The sequence below is a fragment of the Drosophila hydei genome, unplaced genomic scaffold, assembly GCF_003285905.1.
Source record: "Drosophila hydei strain 15085-1641.00,03,60 unplaced genomic scaffold, DhydRS2 tig00008122-arrow-pilon, whole genome shotgun sequence".
Classification (NCBI taxonomy): Eukaryota; Metazoa; Arthropoda; class Insecta; order Diptera; family Drosophilidae; genus Drosophila; species Drosophila hydei.
Genome location: NW_022045833.1, coordinates 5830043 through 5852778, shown reverse-complemented (window position 1 = coordinate 5852778; position 22736 = coordinate 5830043). Strand labels below are relative to the sequence as shown.

The window sequence follows — 22736 nt, the reverse complement described above, 5'->3', positions numbered from 1 at the left end:
TGGGTAATATTTATAAGAAGCACGTGCGGGAATTGGATAAAGCAGCGGAGATATCAAATGCGGGATTTTTTTCGGACTAGCCTTATATCTGGCAGTAGGTTAAAGTAAAAGAGAAGGCAAATACGATTTTTGCACTACATAGAAACCCGAGAAGAGGTCAGTAAACTCCAGCCGTCAGCTGGGCCGAGGCTACAGTAGCTTATTGTTATATTTTTATGAGCTAAATATAGGAAGTTCGTCTTTTACGAGCATCTGCACTAACCCAGGCAATAGTTATAAAAAGAGAACGAAAACAAGTATAATGCGGAACGTTGAGCACGTTGCAGAAGTTTCCCATTCAAAATAAATATGTTATTCTTTATTAGATATATGGATATATGTATGTACAATAGTAACATGTTTATAAGATAGTATATATATAGTTACTAAGTTATAAACAATAGAAACTTTATAAGTAGGTACAATCGTTCTTTGGAGTTTGCTGCTCGACAATAAAAATATATGTTAAAATGGATGCATTTGCTCAGAGTCAGGATTTACAATTTTTAATACTTAAGTCTTTAGTCTTTCAAGATATTCAAAACATTTTACAGCAGTTTTTAGAGTTGAACTCGAGTAAGTTTTGGAAACAGCGTAAATATAAAATATTTTGGATCATTGTTTAGCTGTGAAGTTTGTTAGAAACAAATTTCTTGAGCAAAGTTTGACAAATCTTTTTTTTTAAGTTTGGATATTTTAAAGTTCTACAAATCTTGAATTTAACAGCTTATGCTATAGTTATATAGGTAGATTATACAGCTAACTGCTGGAATAAACTGTAAACAATTTTTAAGATTTTTTTAAAAGCTTAAGAGTTTCCTCTAAATTTGAAATAAGCTGATAAAGCAAATGTAAGTCCTAAACAGCTTTAGCAATATGTTTTTTAAAGCAATTTTTTCTTTTTGTTTTATAGTTTCTCAATAGAAGATTTCATAGATAATACTTTCTACCTCACAGGGGTATCTTTTAAAGATTTTTTTTTTTAAGAGAATGCGAATAATTTTGAATTTATTTTGCATTTTTCGTTCGATTTCATTTGGGAATATTTGGGAATATTATGGACTTGCTATTTGATATTTTGGAGTAGTATTAAAATAGAGAATTTATGTCTGTTCTGCTGTCTTTTCTACTCTCGTAACACACTCTATTGTCCAGCTCTTTTCTCAACTTTTATCTTTCTCTTCACTTCAGCTTTCTTTCTACTCTCATGCTCTACTTTTCTTTACCTTTCTTTCTACCTTCTTTCTTCTCTCTCCTCATTTTATTTTCGATTTTCTATACTCTTTTCTTCTTCTTTTCTTTTCCCTTTCCTTTTCTCCTTTGCCTTTGCCTTGCTTAGTATTACATTTTAACTATTAGAATATAGAGCTCTGATCTTATCAGACATCTTTTCTTCTCCACATAACATTTTCCTGATATTTCTTTATAGAAATTAACGTTTATCTGGGTTCTATTAGAATGTTCCCATTTCTTATTTTGTTTTATTTTCTTTCAGCTCGTTTCATTTCCCTTTTGTTTCCTCCATTTCTCCCGCTCTCTGGCTTTGAGGTAGCTGCTCTTCAATATATATATATAAATCTCTTTAACATTTCTTTGCTTCTGCTGCTCCAAGTCAATAGCTAAGATTGATGGCCTGCTGGCGATGATAGATTTCGCTGCGTACGAGTATCTCATAGCTGCTGATGCGCACCTCCTGCCCGCCAAATGGAATGTGGAGACAGCGATGCGATTGCTGTATCTTGCCCGGCGTCAGGCTGCCGCAGTAGTGGGCGCGGCCAATGTAGAGAGGCTCGCCATTGAAGGCGCGACCCGCCTCCACAGCACCAGCCGCGATGCAGCCATCGTAGCCAGGCACCCAATGGTATTTCGATTGCCCGATGAGCACTTCGTAACGCGACTCCACCAGCTCCCGGCCGGCATGCGTGATGTAGGCGCAGCCACGACTCGGCGCCGCCTTGCCCGGTATGTGGGAGCCATCGTAGTAGGCGCGGCAGACCAGCAGTGGTGCCATGTCGGTGTCGTGTCCACCATAGACAGCATCTGGTGGTGTATACCCGGGACTGGCCGCCATCCACAGGTCATAGCTGGTCGTCGCAGCTGGTGCGCACACAGCAGGCGTGTAGCTGGAGCAGCTTGGGGCATAGGGATCCAGATTCATCGCCGGCTTATATGTCTCCGCTGGCACAAAGGTGGACCCATGATGGGTGGAAGGTGCAACCGCAGCTGCCGCATAGGAGGGCGGCATGTCGTAGTGCTTGGCTGGTATGGGCACTGGCACAGCCAGCGGTCGCTTATACTGTGGCAAGATGGTGGGCTCCGCAAGTGGTGTTGGCGGTGCCATGGCCGGTGGTGGTGGTGGTGGCGGTGGATACGGGTCTGTGCTGGGCGAGGGCATCGGCATGGGCGTATACTGCGGCGGTCTGTCGTGCAGAGAAAAGGGCACCGCATCAAAGTCGGGCGGATAGGGATACGGCTTACGTGCCACTGGCGGCTTAGTCAGTAATCCTGGTGGTGGTGGTGGTGGCGGCGGTGTTTGCGGACATTTCTCAGCCAACTCCATTGCATCAGGTGGGGGTGGCAGCTGCCAGCCAGGCGCAGCGCCTCGCTCCTCAATCAGTATCTCATATGAATCCAAGCGACGCTCCGCTCCGCGATACGCTATGAACAGCGCGCGATGCACTGAGGATATTTTGCCGATGATCAGGTGACCCTCGTAGTGCCCGCGACCAATGTACACCGGCTGCTCGAGGCTGGTGCGGCCGCAGAGCACCGCCGTCTCGGGTATCACGTGATCGTAGCATTTCACCCAAACCAGATTCTCGCCGCACAGCATTTCGAATATGTCCTTGGGCAAAGCCTCGCCGCGCTGCGAAATGTATCCAATTTGCTTCGATGGCATCACCTTGCAGACGAGCATGTCGCCCTCGTGCTCAGCCCGACCCACATAGATCATGGCGCCATCCTCATCGTTGCCCCCGACAATGGCATTTGCCGGTATCGAGGAATACGCCGACGATTGAACCCATTTGTACACTGAAACGAAGCCAGAAATTTACTAAATAATCTGTATAAATAATCATTTATAATAATGCTAAGTTTCTACAGGAATCTATGAAAGTAACATAGATTAAAGCTAAAGCTTTGTTGAGTCTTTTGTAGTAGGAAATTCTATTTTATACATGTTTCAGTTGGCTTTTTCTTTATCAACATCAGCATCGAAAATTATGTACCTTTATCATCATCATTATTATCAGTTTCTTTATAACATGCTAATCCTTAATTCATTTTAATTAATTCCTTCACCGTCTACAACTCTCAACATTCTCATTATTATCAGTTTTTTTATTATCATCATTTTACTCTGCAGACCCTATCATCATCATCATCATCATCATCCTACACCACTAACATCTTCTTAACTACCATCATATTTAACACCTTCGCTATTAGCTTCGCCTTTATCTGTGACAGAACAACTTCAGCTTGAAGACAGTCGAGAGCGAAGCTGTTTGAGTGAACGCAGTCCGACGCACTAACCAGACTGACAACCTGCTTGACGGCACTTAAACCTTATAATATATATATATAATTATAATATTGTCAAGATAAAGTTCTTAAAGATCATCATCATCTTCATATTCTTTATCATCAGCAGCATAATCATTTTCATTTTCATTCTTCAGCATCATCATCATCCTTCCCATTAACATCTTTATCAACAGTAATCATCATTAACATAAGCTTCAAAGAGTGCTTTCTGATATATATATATATATATATTCATCATATATATATGATGAATATATATATATATATATATATATATTCATACAGGTATAATTGCTTTTTAATCTAACTTAAATATAAGCAGAAAATTTTTTTTCAAATAAAGAAGTAGAATTGTTTATCCATATATATATACACATCTAGCCAAATATATCCATATATATATTTATATATATTATATATGCTTATCTGAATAATATGCACTTTTCTCTGTGCTGACTCAACAGTTTACAAAGCTTTTGTTTTGCCACTCTCCCAGGTTTTCTGCTATGAAACTTAAAATAAAACAAAATCAGAAAAAAAAAGATAAAAGATAAAAAATCCACATTGAAAAGATATATATGAATTCGATATGTATTAAAGCTATATAAAGTGCTACGACTCATGTAGACTCAGGTTAAAGAGTTATATGTTGGGCTTATATATGGGAAATGATCAACAGATATGCCAAATTATAATATATGTATATATAATCAATATATCAAAGGTCATTAGAGAACTTATAGATAGATGTTTTTTAGCACTAAGAGTGTATGGAAAAGTCAAGAAAACTTCGAATATGTAAAGTGTTATATAAGCAGTCGCACTCTTTATTAAAATTTACAAATGATATAAAATTTGGAATAAACGCAAGTACGACTTATAGTCTATAAAAGTGATTGATCGAATTCAAATATATATATATATATATATATACACATATAGTTTATATACTATATATATATCGCCTATTGCCTGCACAGCACCTCATACGAATCGATTCGTATTTCACGTCCGCCATAGGGTATATAGAGGCAACGCTGTCGCGAGGAGATGAGACCCGGCGTCAGGCTGCCCTGATAGTGACCGCGTCCATAGTAGATGGGCTCGCCGTTGCGTGCTCGGCCCGTGCTGACGGCATTTGGTGGTATGCAATGTGAGCTCCTAATCCAGGAGTAGCCATAGCCGGTGAGCACCTCGTAGGTGGGCTTCTGGAACTCGTAGCCGCCGAAGCAAACGTAGGCAGTGCCCTTGCTGGGCACCACCTTGGCGGGCAGCATTTCACCCTCGTGCATGGCGCGACCCGCATAGATGGGCGTACGATCAGAATCGTGACCGGCTATGACGGCGCCCGGCGGCGTAAAGCTGGCCGATGCCGGCACCCAGACATCGTGCTGCTGATGGATGAGCACTTCGTAGGTGTTGATGCGCACCTCCTGGCCGCCGAACGGTATGTAGAGACAGCCGTGCGACGGATGCACCTTGCCCACGCACAACGAGTTCGAATAGTGACCGCGTCCCACATAGAGTGGCTCGCCGGTGCGGGTGTTGCCACTTCTCACCGCATTTGGTGGCACACCGCCGCTGGCGCTGCCCACCCAGGCGAAGCCCTGGCCGACGAGCACCTCGTAGTGGGTCTTCTGGTGTTCGGTGCCGCCGTAGGCTACATAGGCGCAACCTTTGCTCGGTATGACCTTGGCGGGCAGGTTCTCGCCCTCGTGAAACGAGCGGCCCACGTAGATGGGCGAGCCATCGGCATCGTGGCCACCAACAACAGCGTACGGAGGCAGTGCGGCATATGGAGTCGAGTGCACCCAAGTGTGTTCTGCAACGGATGGAGGGAGGTGTGTATTAGCCGTATCCAATGATAAGCGTAGATAAGATATAGCATTGATAACGCAGTGCAAAAGGTAGTCAAACAAAAAGTTTAATCAAATTTGAGAATTTCGAAGTTCGAATTTCGATTTTGATTTTGATTTTGATTTTGATTTCGGGTCGAACACTTCTTGCACTCGCCTACCAATTGTCACAACTGCTCCTGGCTGTACGGCACCTACAAGAGTGCCACAGAGAGAGAGAGAAGGAAGAGGCAATAGAAAGAGAGAGAGAGAGAGGGAGAGAGACAAATCAACACCTTGTCTATAAAACACTTACTAACAGCTCTAACTATTAGCATATACCCAACACCTTTAATATAACTCTACTTGAGTATAGATCAAACTATACTTATCGAATATATATCAAAGTAAATTTATCGATTAAATTACGTACACTTTCAGATCACATAAATTACATATATATTGTTTATATATTGCACTTTGCATTCAATCGCATATACATGCAGCTCTAGTTATCGATATACATATATGACTGCTTATCGAATTTAAGTCTGACAAGCTGAATCATCAAACATTTATCTAACTTTATTTTTTTTTTTTTGTATTTTAAATAAAGAGACTTTAGACTCAACTATAGTTATCGATTAATTATCGAAAATATTTTATCGAATTTATATATATATAATTTATATATATATGCAATTGTTCTCCAATTTTTTACCTCAAATAAATGTACTACATATATCGTGTATATATCTAACTGTATTTCGCAGTAGTATAATAAATGCAACGAATATGTAAGCAACTATTTAACTTATCGAATATTTATCAAAGTTTACCATGTACAATTGGCTGTACTCAAGTTTATTAGAGCTAATAAATTGACTATAGATCTAATCATATTTATCGAATACACATTCAATAATATATATCGAAATATATATATATATATCGATATATACTCTACTATATCTTCAAATATATTTATAGAATACATATCGAATAATAATTTATCGAATATATATATATATATATATATATATATATATATATATATATATATATATATAAATATATATATAACTGTACTTTAATTTTTATATACATATTTGTATAGCTTACTATATATATCGAACTGTACTATTTATCGAATATATTTTATTCTGCTTATTCAAGCTGCTTTCCACTTTCTCATAGCAGATACATTGTCTATCTATATCTATATGTATATTATATATAATTGTATATTTTATGAAATTTCTGGCAATTTCTCACATCAGTTTTGTTCCTTTTTTAATATTTTTCAGATCAATCTAATCAGATCTTTATAATATTTATATAGAATATTATTCGCCATCTTAGATCAATTCGAATACGGATCGATATTTGTTTTATATATTTAACTTAATTTTATGTTCTTCTGTTTGTTAATAACTTACCCATGATTCACTTTCCAACTGATAGGCGTTTGGCTTCGATTATTTATCTATATATATATATATTTATTTATATATATATATGTCTGTTTATTGGCTTTCCACTGGACGCAACCGTCGAGCTCTCAGTTTGAATTATTACTAAAACTTGCAACGGGCGTAGCAAACGGTTTTGTAATTTTTATCAGCTGGAAGTTGGTCGCTCGGCTCACTTAGGCCTTTAATCGAAGAAGCTTTTTCCACGCAGTGCCTAGGGCATGTTATTGACAGCAAAAAATTCTTATCAGCGCACATAGTTGGGACTTATGGCACTTGTTTATCATTTCCAATATAAAAAGCAAAAGCTTTTTCCAGCCACTTGTGACTCACTTAACTGATTGGGGAACTTTTTTTTCCACTACCCTACATGCAGACGTGTGTGATATATAGATAACGTCTGATTTGTTTTGAACAGGTGTTAGACTCATTAATTTTGAAATATCTATAGCAAATAGCTGTGAAAATAATTATGACTTGTTTGTTTAAATACGTTGACTAAGCGAAGTTCGCGAGATCCTTCTACGAAATGTATAGAGCATACTTGAAAAACTACATTTAACTTTTTGCTCAGCTTAATTTGTACTTTTTTCTTATCAATAGATAATACATACTTGCTTTTCTATCACATTCTATGGAACTTCATTTCGATTTATGGCCGGTCCATCACAATATTATGATACTATTTATAAATGTGTGTATATATATGTTTAAGATTTCTACAGTTTGTGATAGTTTCTTTCATTATTATAACGTTCATTAGCTATATATCTACATAAGTGTTTATATAGATTATGAAAATATATATCAGCTTGTTAAGAGTTCAATGCTTTGCCTTCCCGGCTCATTTGGCTGAAGGTGCTCGTAAGTCTATGTGTTATACAAGGCTCATCATATGTTAAGGCATATCATATTTATGGCACAGTCTATATAGACCTCTAAGAAATATTGCATCTCTCACAAAAACCACCCATTGGGACTACTTCCGGAAAGTAAGTTTTAAGATACATTATTTCAATATTTAAGAGGGTTCAAGCAATTTGGAAAAAATAAAAAAAATTATAAAAATCAAGAAAATTTTGTGATTTCAAAAATTCTAGGCAACTAATTTTAAATATTTCAAACAATTTAAAAAAATTTTTAAATGCTTAAAAACATTACAAAATTTAAACAAATTTAGAACCTCTTTTTAAAAAATTTAGAAAATTAAAAATAAATTTTTAATTCGGCATATGTAAATTATTAAAAAATTATAAAATTTTTAAAAATTTTACAAGTAATCAAATTTCTCAATTTGATTTACTTGTAGAATTTTGCAAAATTTCCATAAATTTTTAAATGTTTTTAAAAATTTCGAAACTTTTAAAATTCCAAGCCAACAACGTAGCCTTACTACAATACAATGCATATATGCATTGAAAAATGGAAAATATGTGCAAATGGCTGAGATCTGAAACAATATTGAAGTTCCACCCTCATAGGATTGTTGAGTCAGCAAACCTATTTATACATATAGCAAGCGGGGTTACTGCTGTTCACATTGAAATTGAATTGTGCAGTGAGTCAGGTGCTTTATGGAATCGAAAACGACGTCAAAGTCAGGTCAAAGCCAGAAACAGAGAAATAAACAGAAACAGCTGTGGCTGAACTTGCGAATGTGCGGGCTACTGAAACAATCATTGCGGTTATACATGAGAGGAGAGCTGTATAAAAGGAACGCCTAGAACTAAAATTTGAATGTGAAATTCACATTTAAAGCTCACTTGCAAGCGAGAGAGCAGAGGAAACGGAAAAAGCGGATATTCGAAAATGGGTGAGCAATTCGAAATACGAAATACGAAATTCGAAATACGAAGTTCAAATTTCTGTAGTCAAGGTTTGTCTTTTGATCGATAAGAGCTAATCAGGCGATCGCTCAAAAGATTAGGTAAACCAGAAAAAAAAAATCAAATTATTTATTGATTTCTTAAACCGTAAAACACAAACATTTCAAGAACTTTTTAAAAGTTGTTTTTGCAAGCATGACGAATTGCCTAGCCCTTATGTATATATATTTATATATGTATATGTATATAGCTATTTATCAGACAGTTGCTCAGAAAGGTTTACGCAAAAAACGGTCCCCGGCAACGGTGGGTTATCTTATCGAAGTCAGTTAACAACTGGCCCAAACAGTCAACAGTTTTTTCGTTTTCTTTGTGACTGATAAGAAAAAGTCAGCTCTTTATAACACAAGTGCCAGCTGGAAAGTCCAGTCAGTCTATATAGTAACTACGTAGAGAACGTTACGGACAGATCGAATAGGGATCGAGAGAGATCTAGAACCTACATATATAAAAAACAAAATGGGTAAGGACTTGGACAAAGGATTACAAGCCATGAACTAGATTAAGTGGATTATACCAGTGCGAATATATATATATATATATATACATAAAATATAAATAATATCTTAAAAGGCAGTACTAAAAGTTTTCCATAAAAAAGTGACATCAAATGATGACTAAATGCAAGGCGAAAGAGCTTCACATCAACTGAAACAGTAACTGTTTCAAGTTACTCGAAGTCATAATACGTACATAAAAATAATTTTTTTCTATTTTTAAGTGCTGCTAAGTGAAAGTTAATAATTGTTCCTTAAAATTAGAAATTTTATCAATTTTATAAATTAGTATAACAGTTCACTACAACAGTTTAATATAACAGTTCAGTATAACAGTTTAGTATAACAGTTTAGTATAACTATTTAGTATAACAGTTAGTATAACAGTTTTGTATAACCACGACAGTTAAGTATATATGAATTTATAATTCTGGATTTTGACTGGCAATCGAAAGTGAACGCACAACTCTACATGCATATATTCATTAATCAGCAGACGCGCCAACTGTTATACTGATAACAGAATATTCTATTTTTGTCCCGATACTAATTGAGCGGTACAGTTCGATATGTTCAATTGTAGTTGTAGTCGTACATCAACATTTATACATGGATATATGACTATATTGACAGCTGCAATCCACAAAACTTAAAAGTGAACTTAAAAGCTTAAATTTCAAAAGGAGCCCGATAAATAATACTTGCGCCTTTCAACATATACTTCATATAGGTCTTATCTATAAAGACCGAGGTGTCATAGCTAAAATTTTAACCTAGATACACGTCACCACACAAGCACACAGACACATACCTCTTATAATTGAAATAGATAATGAAAATAGATTAATTTGTATGATTGAACAGAGTATAGAGTATGGCTAATATAAGAGTACCCTCAATATAAGAGTATATGTTCTCTAGAAACACTTTTGATGCTCAGTACTTGCTCAAGTAATTCAGTGTATACGAGTTATTTAAATGAGAGAAGAAATATCTCAATATACAAATTCAAAGTATTTAGCAAATGTAAGAACTGTATGTTTAAGACTTATATGAAAAGCACTCAATCAATCAATATTATCCACATGGGCATTCACACTATAAGTTTATAGCCTGCTTTACCGGCAGATAGGCACTTAAACTACTTAAATACCATTCATTTATGATAAGAATAAACGAATATGCGGCAAATATATATATATATATATATATATATATATATATATATATATATATATATATATATATATATATAATTATTAACTCACTATCAGATTGCACTCAAAAGTGGCATTTGTTGCCTTTTATCTGGCATTCGAACACTTCTGCAAGCGCAATCAACACTATCAAACAAATTCCAATAGAACTGAATTATCATAATCTATATATGTTTTATATCAAAACTTATATAAAAATTGACCAAGCAAACGGATTTACTCAAAGTGAATATCCACTCAATATAATAAAGTACTTATGAGCAGGGAGTGAGCTTTAATGATACTGACTTATCCAATACTTTTACTACACACAACTAGTATATGATACAAATGTGCTTATACACATTATAAGAGCTTTAATGATTTTGACTTATACAAATGTGCTTATACACTATTTAGGAGTAGAGCTTTGCAGGCCAGCTGACACTTGTACGAACATCAATTTCCATCTTATACAGCTCTTATATAATGCATATCTATGGCAACCTACTTTAGATATCTCTTCTAAGAAGTAGTATAGGAGAGAGCATTTATGATGGCAAATAGACTTATACGCCAATGCATAAGAAGGGATTTGCTCTTATACGCATACACGTAGAGATACACTTATACACATATCCTCTCTATACTTATACAACTTCTGAACTCTTTCTTTATAAGAGTTTGATCAGCAATGTAATTCACTCAACTCTACAAATCACTCAACATCAGCAAAAAGATTCTTTTCCCTTTCAAAGACTTATAAAATATCGTTAATCAATAAATTTCCTAATATTAATTGATTTCCCCTACTTTCCATAGAACACACTTGGGTTGCCCGCAATGTCTACGACGCCCTGCCGCCATTCGCCATCGCCGCCGGCCACGATTCGGACCAGGATCCCATCTATGTGGGCCGCGCCTATCACAATGGCGACATGCTGCCCGCCAAGGTGATTCCCAACAAGCACCAGGCCTACGTTGCCTGGGGCGGCGAAGAGATCGCCAAGCATGACTACGAGGTACTCACGGGCCACCATTATTGCTGGATTCCGGCCAGCAACGGCGAGGTGCCGCCACATGCGCTGCGCGTCGGCCAGACCTCGGATGGCGAGTCGCTGTTCGTGGGCCGCGGTTACTTCCAGGGCAGCTTGACACCTGGCAAGGTGCATCCCTCCCACGGATGCCTCTACATACCGTATGGCGGCGCCGAGCATAGGCTGGAGGCTTACGAGGTGCTCGTTCAGCCCGAGACCTGGGTCAATTCATCCGGCAGCAACATCGTGCCCGGCACCATTCTGGCAGGTCACGACGCCGATGGCGATGCAATCTATGTGGGCCGCGCCTATCACGAGGGCGACCTGCTGCCTGCCAAGGTGATACCCAACAAGGGCTGCGCCTACGTGCCGTACGGCGGACAGGAGCACGTGAAGTACGATTTCGAGCTGCTCGCTGGCTACGGCTACGGCTGGGTGCCCGACTCCTTCGGCAATGTGCCCGGCGGTGCCGTCATCTGTGGACGCACCAGCGACGGCGAGCCCTTGTACATAGGCCGTGGCCACTACAACGGCAGCTTTACACCTGGCAAAATCCATCAGTCGCATCGCTGCCTTTACATACCGTTCGGTGGACAGGAGGTGCGCCTCGATAACTACGAAGTGCTCGTTCGCTCCTAGACTGATACCAAACTCCAAACAATAATCTGAAAATTCATTAATTTTTTACAAAACAAAAAAAAACATTTTTGATAATCAATTAAATTATTTGTATTTCATCAGTCACTAAACAATTATGAAATGTATGCTATAAAATCACTCAAAATAAATAAAAACTATAAAACTTATAGAAATATTTAAAAATGATATAATAATAATTGCTTTAACAAATTCCCTATATACAAAAACTACCCAAAAGTATGCAAGAGAAAGTCTCAACAGCTAAACTTTTATATAAACTCAGAACTTGAACGACTTTAGCCAAAAGTCTACACTCATTAATATAAATTACTCACATTACCATGCACTCAAAATCAACAAAGGCAGATTTGCATAACAAGTAGCTCAAACACACATACAATGCATACGCATATTACCATATAAATTACTTATATTTCCCCCTTTCCCAGCCCATTTCTTCTACATGTTTACTTTACATGCACTCGATTGAGCGCATTTGCAAGCTCTCTTGTGAGTGCTGAGCTTTTCACGCTCACTCGTGTAGACTTGTAGAGTTGCCATGTCTCATGCATGCTCGTGCACGAGCTCTCCACACGCTACGATTTCGACAAGAACGCTCACAACTCATTGGTCGCTATTTAGTGGTTGGCAGCGATTGGTGCGCGGCACGAATGTGCCTACGTTGCGATTGGCTGCTGGCCACTGCAACACGAATCAGCAGGGCGTGCTCGTTGCCACAGCCTCGCGACATAGCTGGATTCGATTGGAACCTAAAGGTACAGTAATTATGAATTCATAATTAGTGACGATTTTTTCTTCTGTCTTAAGTTTTTAACTGCTTTTGTGTTCTGCATTAAGTTGTTATTGACTAGCAAGAAAACTGGTTTTTCCTGATGAAACACATTTTTTCCAATGTTCCAAATGCCGTCGCTTTGACAACAGCCATTGGAAGCTATTGAAACGTTGGGCAGCAGATAACTAATCGATTTGTTTGTGATTTGATCTAAAAATGATACAGATATATATAAATAATAAAGATAATTTTCGGATTTTCATATAATATTTTATTAATATGGAGTCCCTTTGAACCTTATTATGAATTATGAATATCTGCGATTATAAAATATAGGGTTATAGATTGAATTGATTTATGCGAACAATAATAGATATATGGTTAGCTAGATAAGTAGATAGATAGATGTAGACAGCTACAGAGAAATATAGATAGGCAGATATGTATATCTATATGGATAAATTGATGGTTAGATAGGTGAATAGAAAGATAGATGAATGCGATCCTCTATAGAAATGTCTGTTATAGAAATATAGCTGCACAGAAAGAATATGTAGCAATATTAACAATAGGTAATTTTATAAACTAAATTTACTACATTTTTATAAGATTCAAGATCGGTTAAAGCTGAATTAAAGATGTTGCTTAGCTAAAAACAGGGCTATTGAAACACACCGTCGGCATTTGAAGCTTATTCTTACAAAGCACCGTCAAAGCTCTCAAGCGCAATGGGCCTAAATTCTTTCATCTTATAAATCTACAAAAAATCTTAACAAATTTAATAAGCTGTGCTAAAGTCTTTCTAGTCAATATAAATTCTTGCAATTTCAATTATTTTTTTTTATAAGATATAAATAGATGATGCCTTCCGCTGGCCCATCTCCCCAAGCACACACTCTCACACACACGCGCGTGCAGCTCACACATGCTGGAAGCTGGAATCCCGACTTTACTTATCAGCCTCAAATATCCATTTAGCTAAAATGTATTAAAAAAGTAACTCAGATGCTATCGGAAGGGCATCCATTCAAAGCTGCTCCAGACAGCGGCAACCCTCGAAATAACTTTCGAGAAATGCTCGAAATTCTTGCCCAAAGCAACGGTAACAGACAACAGCAGCAGCAACAACAAGAGCAGCTTTGGAATATCAGTTTCTTCTTCAGCAGAAGCTGCGAGCAAAGCAGCGCAGCAGCAGAGCTGCAGGCAGAGGCAGCGCAGGAGTGACAACATTTTTTGGCCTGTGGGGCTGTCGCTAGACACACACACATAAGCAGAGACACACAGAAAGGGAGACAGACACGTTAAACTGTAGAAGGAAGTGCGTTGAACGACGGCGAATGAAGGCAGCAAAACACAACAGAAACACACAGTCAAATATACAAGGGTAAAGCGAAGAGAGCGAGAGAGAGAGAAGAGGGCACGCATAAACAAAGAAGCAGCAACTGCTGCTTATATACTTATAAATGAATGGATGAATGCTACAGCTACCAAGCACTCTTATATACATGCAGAATATATAAAACAATGTATATATTTGCTTGTGTGTGTGTGTGCAGCTACAATTAGTGGCGACAAGAAAGAAAAAGAATGAAGCAATAAGCGCACAGGATTCGGTTGTGTGTGTGTGTGCGAGCAAGAGTAAGAGAAGGTGGAGTGAGCGCAATGTGGAGAGTTTTTATATTGTCCCTTTGCTAACGGCAACCGGCAAGAGTAAATTTGGTTAGCAGGACACGCTGTTAGGCTTAAGGGTGATATGCGCGGGTACAGCAGGGCATTGCTTTGGGCTTAATATTGAAAACGTGTCTCATCAGATGCTTCAACTGCAAATGCGATAACACACACAATCACACGCGCACACACACACATGAGTTAGCGTGCGCGCGCGAATGTAGAGAAATGGAAATGCAAAGAATAAATGTAAAACGAAGCGCAAAATGAAAAATTTTACATAAAAATGGAAATGTGACAACAACAAGAAGAACAACACCGGTAGCTACAACACGAAGCGAAGCATTGAATAACCCTCGGCTATGGGCGTGGAGTACATAAACCAAAGCTGAAAACCCTCTTCCAAGCACAAACTATGTACAACTGCATATACAAATGTATGTATGTATATGTATGTATGTATATAGGGTATATTAAAGTGTACTAAAACGGCATTTGGTTTTTGGTTGCCTGCTCAACAACTCAACGCAACAGCAGCGCTGTCGTCGTCGGCGTCGCTAACGGTAGTCGGTTTCCTTGTGCTCTAGGGCTGAATGCGACCCAGAGCCTCAATCATACGCTAGGTATGGGCGCGTGTCACGTAACGAATAGGCAAGTCAATGATACTATCATATAAATTTTCAGAAATATATATTTTAGATATGTTAGACAAAATAAAACTAGATGTAACATTTTGATATGCATGTATGTAGTTATAAATTATACATATATTATACATGGCATCGCTCGTACATCAATGATGTTAATTGGTCACATGAAATATCGTAGCACACACTCATCTCTAACACTTAAATACTCGCACTCAATACTCTAATTAGTTTTTATCGTAAACTCCAGTGTCTAAAAATAACAGACAAACGCACAAAAATATGAATATGAGATGCTGAAACTGAGAGCATGAGCATAAGGAGAGGGGGAGGGGGGGTGGAGATGGAAGACTGTGATCTGCTTCACTTGGCACCTAACACAGCTTGCCGGGGCGTCAAACTAACTCAGCCACAAAACTCAACTGGATTTGGTTGTCGCTTATGCGTGATAATTCAATTAGGAATGTGTGAATCAGGCAGTAACAATAACAACAACGAAAGCAGAAGGCAAACTGCATCGCAGCAGCAGCAAGCAACAACAAGAACAGCTATATGCAAGCGGAAGCAGGCGTAGAAAAAGAATTGAACAGAAAAAATACTCTTTCCCAGCAGCCGAAAAAACAAACGCCATGTCCATATGCAGCAAACGCACACAGCGACATCGCAGTTGCATATGCAACCCTGTTCTACTCATCTGTGTGTGTGCGGCACAGGAACGGAATCACAATCAGAGTACACGGCCTCGGCTCTGGCTATGGCTATGGCTATGGCTCTGGCGGCTTGAAACAATTTATGTGCCATGTATTTTGTACATAAAAATAGCGGCCGAAGTAGCAGCAGCAGCAGAGACGCCAGCACTGGCTGAGGGGCATTGGACATTGACGTTGAAAGGAGAGGGGGTCCATTTATGTGCGCAGCTTGCCTCGAAAATATTTCAACACGGGCATGCGACTGAGACTGGGACACTAAGAGCTCAGTGGCTTAGTGTGTATACAAAAAAAAGGGGTTAATATCGTAGCAGAATGATATAAACTGAATATTTGATTACATAAAAGTGAGCTATACGCTAAATTAAAAATAATATTATAATACATAGCTGAAACCCATAGATCCCTTTTTCATTTTGTTTAATATACGCCTTTGTATTATATCTTGAATCTTGCTGTACATACAAATACAATCGTACATACAGCCATGTATTGCATTCAATGTGCTCGTTTGTGTGTGTGTATGTGTATTCAAGTGTGCGGCACTGCGATAGCAACGAATATCAGCAGCAACGACAACAACAACAACAACGAACATCGACCACGAGTTGGGTCTCGTCGTCGCATTACCAATTTAAATTCCCATCCAATGCCCGCACGTAGCAAAAGAGCCGGTAAGGAATAAAACGACAGACAGAAGGACAGAATGCGGACACACAACGAACACAGAGAGAGAGCGATAGAGAGAGAGAGCGATAGATCTATAGCGAGCGGGAGGGATGGATAAAGGAACAGGCGCAAACACGACAGAGTCGGAAAGAAAGAGTATTTAATGAGCGCTACTGTTTCGTTTAAAGTTGTTGTTGCTATTCTTACTTCTGCTCGACTTGTTGTTGTTGCTGTTTCTGTTATTGCTCGCAATGCTAACTCGATATGTTACAGTTTTTTCTTCTTCTTTGCTGCTGTTGCTGTTCTCGTCCTTTTTCTATTGCTGACTCTTTCTGGCTGTCTTTTACTAATGCAGCAGTAGTTGTTATTGTTTTATGTTCTATCAAATTAGGTTCATTTGCCAGTGCAAACGGCTGCCGCTGTCAGCGGCGCTGCCGCCGCCGCTGCCCTTGCTTCTGCTGCTGATGCCGCTGCTGCTTCAATAGCTTTTGCCAAAAGCACCCTCTTTTCCAGTTGCTGTTGTTGGTGCATGAAGTGGGCTGTGCGAGTGCTTGGCTGTGCGTATGTATATATATATATATATGTGTGTGTGTGTGCTTATCGACTATGTGTAAACCGCACGGCTCACTGGCTGCCCGGTTGCTTGGCTGCAACGCCGTAGTCAACGTCGCCGTCGCTGCGGTTATGAGTGTTTGTGTGTGTTTCATTATATACTCAAAGGCAACGTCTGAGTGGTGTATATAATATGTACTGCTATATGTATATGCCACCACCAACACCAACAAAACCACCACCACTACCACCACTGCTGAAGCTGTGGCATGCTGATAATTCAATAAGCTGAAAAAAAATGTCAACATTTTTTACGAGTTTTTGCACTGCAAATTGGCATTGAATGACACATACTCCATACATATGCCTATATATACATACATAAATGTACATACATATATATGTAATAAATATTTGCCCTGCATTTTGCGCATATTACACAGGTACTCAGTATTATGTAAAATGCACAAAGTCTGGCAGCGTCAGCAGCATGAGACCGCAACTGTGTTTGCTCTTATTCAACAGCATCATCAACAACTCCAACTCCAACTCTAACCAGCTGCCACCCAACGTCAGGCACAACTTCATTTGCAATGCAAACGCAGCGAGCGAGTTGAATTGGAGTGGATTGAAGCGTGCGTGAGTGGGAGAGAGAGAAAGAGAGAGAGAGAGAGAGGGAAGGTAGGTGTCGCAAGCAGTGTGTAGAGTGTCGAGTGTCTTGTGTAATCAACTAATTACAACAGCCGCCCAATGTCTGAAACACCAACAGACTCACACTCATTCGCACAGATAGAGATACAGCTACAGATACAGTTATAGACTCTCCGCCCGTCACCCGTCGTGCCAGTAGACAATTTATCTTGTTAAAGTGACTTTTTAGCTTAAGCCACCCAGCCGCTCACTCCACTCCTCGCCACTTGCTACAGCATTTCGAAGAGAGCTCATCATTAGAGACAATTGAGTAGCACTCAATCGTTGTTGCCCGCCACTCAAATCAATCAATGGCACAAATGAGCGTGAGAAGGAGATAGAGACACAAAGAGAGACCGCAAAAGCTGCCCAGTTCTTTGCGCGTAAATAACTTTACCGTTCCGTTCCGTTCCATTTTTTTCTACTTCGCGTCTTACTGCTTTAGCAATTCGTGCAGTTATTATTCTTATTTCCGGTTCAGGATTTTTCGTTGATTTCGTCTTCACCCTGAAATCCCATGGCAAGGCAACGCAAGGCAAGCTCTGCCCTGCGCTGCGCTGCTGCCACTGTAAATTGATACTTTTTTTTGGGTTTCACATTTTTTACCCAAAGACCATGACGCAAATAAAAAAAATTAAAGAAATATTGAGCGAGCGAGAGGCAGAAAGGACAGCCATGTGAGTGGGAGCGAGCAGGCGTACAAATTGGAAGGCGACACTTGGTTTTCTTCACCCTCATCTGTGCTGCATATTAATAATGGTGGACTAATTGGATCTTAATGCTGGGATTTCATTTCCATTACATGAATTTATGTTACAACCAAATGAAATTAGAATGACACTTTAGCGAGAAGAAGGCAAAAACATTGTTCAATAGCATACTCTTCGGAAATAATTATAAGTGTTTAATATGCTTAAAGCTGCTTATACTTCGCTGAACTTTTACTCTTTGCAAAAAAAAAAAAAAAAAATGAGTAATAGCCGCCATTTAAAGTTCAACGATTCGAGTTAAACTTTTTTGGGCATTCATTTAATATTCATTCATAAACTTTTAGCCAAATGCGTCGCCTTGGCCCCTTGGCTTGAATAATTTATGCATTGGCGCGGTTTTGGGCCAAAAACTCCAATTACAATAATTAAGCAAAGCAAGTGGAACACATACACACACTCGCACAGACACCCAATATATCTCTGGCTCCACACTCTTCTACTCCCCCACCCACTTTGCATGCTGCTGCTATCCATATGCATTCACCTGTACTCACACACACGCATATGTATATTCGAGTTTTGGGACCCATCTGAGAAACAAGTTTAATGCGCTTGGCTTTTAACGCATTAAAACAACATTTATAAATCATTTGTGTAAGCAGCCTAACCACACACGAACACACACATGCACTCGCACACACGCACACACGCAACCTCTCTCTGTCTCTCTCTCTATTACAAACAACATTTGCTCGTGCCGTTAATTAGAAATGCAAAAGAAATTACAATTAAACACACGCCAAAAATGTGAAATGAATATTCAAAACAAGTCATAAAAATCGAATTTAAAAGCCGCTCAAACGATTAGCAATATAAGATAACTCTTATAATTGCAAAATAAACAAAATGTATAAGTAGTGCGTTGTTGTTGCTTTGCAATGACAATTATTAGTATAGCACGCGTCCCTGGCTGCAGTCATAAAAAAGAGAGCGAAGAGAGTGAAAAGCGCTGCGTACTGGTTTCTCAAGTGGGTGCAGCTAATGCCGACTTAACTATGCTGCACGCCATTGCTGCTTATGCTTTTGATCCCGTTAACTAAACAAGCCTGTGGCATGTCGGCTGAGCGTAGGCGCAAGCTCTTCTAGTCTAATTAGTAACTGCGCGTTTATATTGCTGATCGGACGTAGAAACTGTGTGAGTTCATAAAGAGAATGGATAAAAAATAACTGAGTTAATTTAAAAACTATAAAAGTAGTTTGTTTTATTGAAATTGCTAAGTGTTTTCTTATTGAAATGGAAATGGGTGCAAAAGAGATAGCTGATTCAATTAATTTTCATATCAATTTTCATCCTGTTCTTAACTAATATTTGTTTTAAGAGACTACGAGCATTTAACACAATTGGAAGCAGTAAATCAACGTTCGTTATGCTGCTTTCGATCCCGTTAATGGAGTGAGTGCCATGCAGGCTGAGTGCGGAAGAAAGCTCTTGTCTGCACTTCAGTTAGCTTGCGCACGTCCTTTTGATCGGGGCATTTTAGTTTAAAGAGCAGCTAAAGATTAATTGAATTATTTTAATAGCTGTGCGCGCTTTAATTTGTTTTCTGTGAGTGCGTGTTAAGTGCTAATTAGTGCCATAAAATGTGAGAAGTGTTAGTGAGAGTCGACGGAGGAATAATAATTTGATCCTAAGGCTGCAGAGAAAAGAGAGCGGAGAGTAATAGTGTGAGCAAAAACCGTTGCTTAAATGTCCAGCATACAGCTTTCAATTGAGTGACAGAATGAGTGAAGGAGTGGAAGTGATTGAGTGATAAAGTGTAATGGAGGAGTGGAAGTGCAGGTTGCGGTTCAAGTGCAATTGAGTCAAATTATGTTTATTTTTATATTTATTTTCTATGTGTGCGTGTAAAATATATGTGTTTATCATGTCAGTGCCATGGTCAGTGCTGGCAAATGGAAGAGTGGGAGAGAGAGAGAGTGAAATGTTCGATTGCGAGCGAGTTTTTCGAGAATGGTAAGCGTGCTCTTATACTTTACACATATTCCAGCTTATATTAACTATTATACGATGTGCCCTCTCTAAGACACTCTTATAATATTGCTTATTTCTACCTTATCTTCTCTCCTCCAAAATATATTTAAATATATTTCTGCGGAATTTATGAAATCTAAAATGTTTTATAAAAGCCTAAATTAAACCATTTACCTAGTTTCATATTTCTCGGCTAGCTCATTAAAGCCACAAATACTGTGAACTTTATTCCACTTTTGTGTTTGCTTTGATTTCTGTTTATGCTCGTGTAATTGTAATTAATGAATTCGTATTGAATTACAAACAGCTATTGAAATAACCAATACAACCAACCTCATTTAGCAGTTGTTCAGCTTTTCTGGCCCCACCCACCAGCTTGCATCAAAGTTGCTCTAATTGAATTTTCGGATGGCGAAAGTTTCGACATGTGTCCTTTCGGCACAAAGTTTCCTTCTAGGCGCCAAGTCCTCTAATTGCAATTTGTTCTAGCCGTAGTCGTCGTAGCTCGTCGTAACCCCGCTTAAATGACGATTTATGTGCTTAGCATTTACGTTACATAATGGCGCTAAATTAGTTTGCCTCGACTTACGGGCCGCAATAAGTTCCTGCCACACCAACATAAGGTACACAATTCAATTGGCCAAATCCCACGCTTGTCGCCACATTAAGTGCCATTGATTGCGGCATTAAGCGCCGTAAGAACGTATCCACAAAATACTTCAGACGACTTTGCGCTAGCTGTAATTAATTGAGATTACTATTAATATGTGATATTTATGTTATATAAATCTAAGAATTAAGACAGTTGAAGTTTATTCTTAATAGATGAAAACTCTATTAACAAAAAACCAATGAAATATGTTTGCAATATAAATCTATATATAGTCTTTAGTATATGTTATATAAATATATGCTAATGCTAAATACTTTTTTCCTTCTTTTAGTTGCCACTACTATTTTTGTGAACAATTCAATTTCGTTAATTTTTCCTCCTGAAGCCGTGAAGTGCACATGTTCCTAACTTTGCAAGCTGAAAACATTTAAATTAATAACAAAATATGTTAATCTTAAAGTTCGTTTCAAATTATTTTCAAAATATTGGATTTATGTTTAGATTTGTTATTATAACATTAAGTGCTCAGTCGCACTACTATTTTCATGAACACAGCAACAAATGCATATCTACATAGATATATAATAGTACGTCTAATATTCATAATTTATGATTTTATATAAGAGGTATTTTACAATCAAATGCTATCGAGTGATTAGCATGCAACAACTCAGATTGCTCTAGCAGGTACCTCGAACTCTAAGAACTTAACTCCCATTCCAACCATTCTATGCTTTTATAGAAACTGTTGAGCAATTTTTGTTCTAGTTAGAATTTCTTAACCACATTTTCAGAACGTAAAAAGGACACTCAGGTCATACGGACGTACGGATGGACATGGCTATATCGAGTAAGCTCGTTGTTATGTTCAATAATATATATACTTTTTAGGATATAGCACGCCTCCTTCTACCTGTTGAATACAAAACATTGAAAATATTTACCTAACCAAGGAAAAGTTTCTACATCATATATAGCTTTACTTACCTAGGAAATGTCTTATATAGTATCTATAGTATATTTTACATATGATCAATATGATATATGTATTCATATATCTTTTTATCACATATACATTGTTCATAACTACCTTTAATTTCTATCCTATATCTATAAGGCATTTACTAAAGAGAATATTGCATAATATATACCTTTGCTGGGCAGCTAATGCATATATTTATCTTTTATTTCGCTTAGCGTTTTGGTTTCACATAAATCTTGTGATTTTCAGCGCCAGCTAAGCCAATTCGCACCTAATCCACCCTTAAAGGACAACACCTATCCTAACTAAGAGATGTGCGCTCTACCCTTATATCCTTTTTGTGTGTGTTTGCCTTCGGCATATGCATTAGCCGTATGTCCTGTCGAGTCTTTTGGGACTCATTCCTTGAAAATTGCCAATTTTCGAAATCGGAAACTTGCAAAAAAGAAGTAAGGAAACGAAACGAAAAGCAAAGCAAAGCGAAGGCAAAAGGAAAACAATAACAATGCATCTGAATTTCCAA

General features: G+C 38.2%; 3 protein-coding genes across 4 annotated transcripts; 1 reads left to right on the top strand and 2 right to left on the bottom strand.

Moving 5' to 3' along the window:
- Positions 1-1308: 1308 nt before the first annotated feature.
- LOC111595724 lies at positions 1309-3108 on the bottom strand. The gene has a single exon (XM_023309575.2). It carries the CDS (start codon positions 2990-2992, stop codon positions 1652-1654), a length of 1341 nt encoding a protein of 446 aa, XP_023165343.2. The 5' UTR covers positions 2993-3108; the 3' UTR covers positions 1309-1651.
- A 1421-nt stretch (positions 3109-4529) lies between these two features.
- Positions 4530-6954, bottom strand: LOC111595725. The gene is made up of 2 exons (XM_023309576.2): positions 6863-6954; positions 4530-5410 (listed from the first exon to the last, which is right to left on the bottom strand). The coding sequence occupies exons 1-2, from the start codon at positions 6864-6866 to the stop codon at positions 4554-4556; spliced, it is 861 nt and encodes a 286-aa protein (XP_023165344.1). The 5' UTR covers positions 6867-6954; the 3' UTR covers positions 4530-4553.
- A 1488-nt stretch (positions 6955-8442) lies between these two features.
- On the top strand, positions 8443-12313 carry LOC111595722. Of its 2 annotated transcripts, none has more exons than XM_023309572.2 (2): positions 8443-8708; positions 11297-12313. In XM_023309572.2, exons 1-2 carry the CDS (start codon positions 8705-8707, stop codon positions 12148-12150), a joined length of 858 nt encoding a protein of 285 aa, XP_023165340.1. In that variant the 5' UTR covers positions 8443-8704; the 3' UTR covers positions 12151-12313. The 2 variants fall into 2 exon arrangements, with proteins under 2 accessions (XP_023165340.1, XP_023165339.1); XM_023309571.2 differs by lacking the exon at positions 8443-8708 and adding an exon at positions 9135-9244.
- The last annotated feature ends 10423 nt before the right edge of the window (positions 12314-22736 follow it).

Bases quoted from the DNA above. Each gene is read 5' to 3' on its own strand.
- LOC111595724 (XM_023309575.2), bottom strand. From the start codon at position 2,992: ATGATCTATGTGGGTCGGGCTGAGCACGAGGGCGACATGCTCGTCTGC.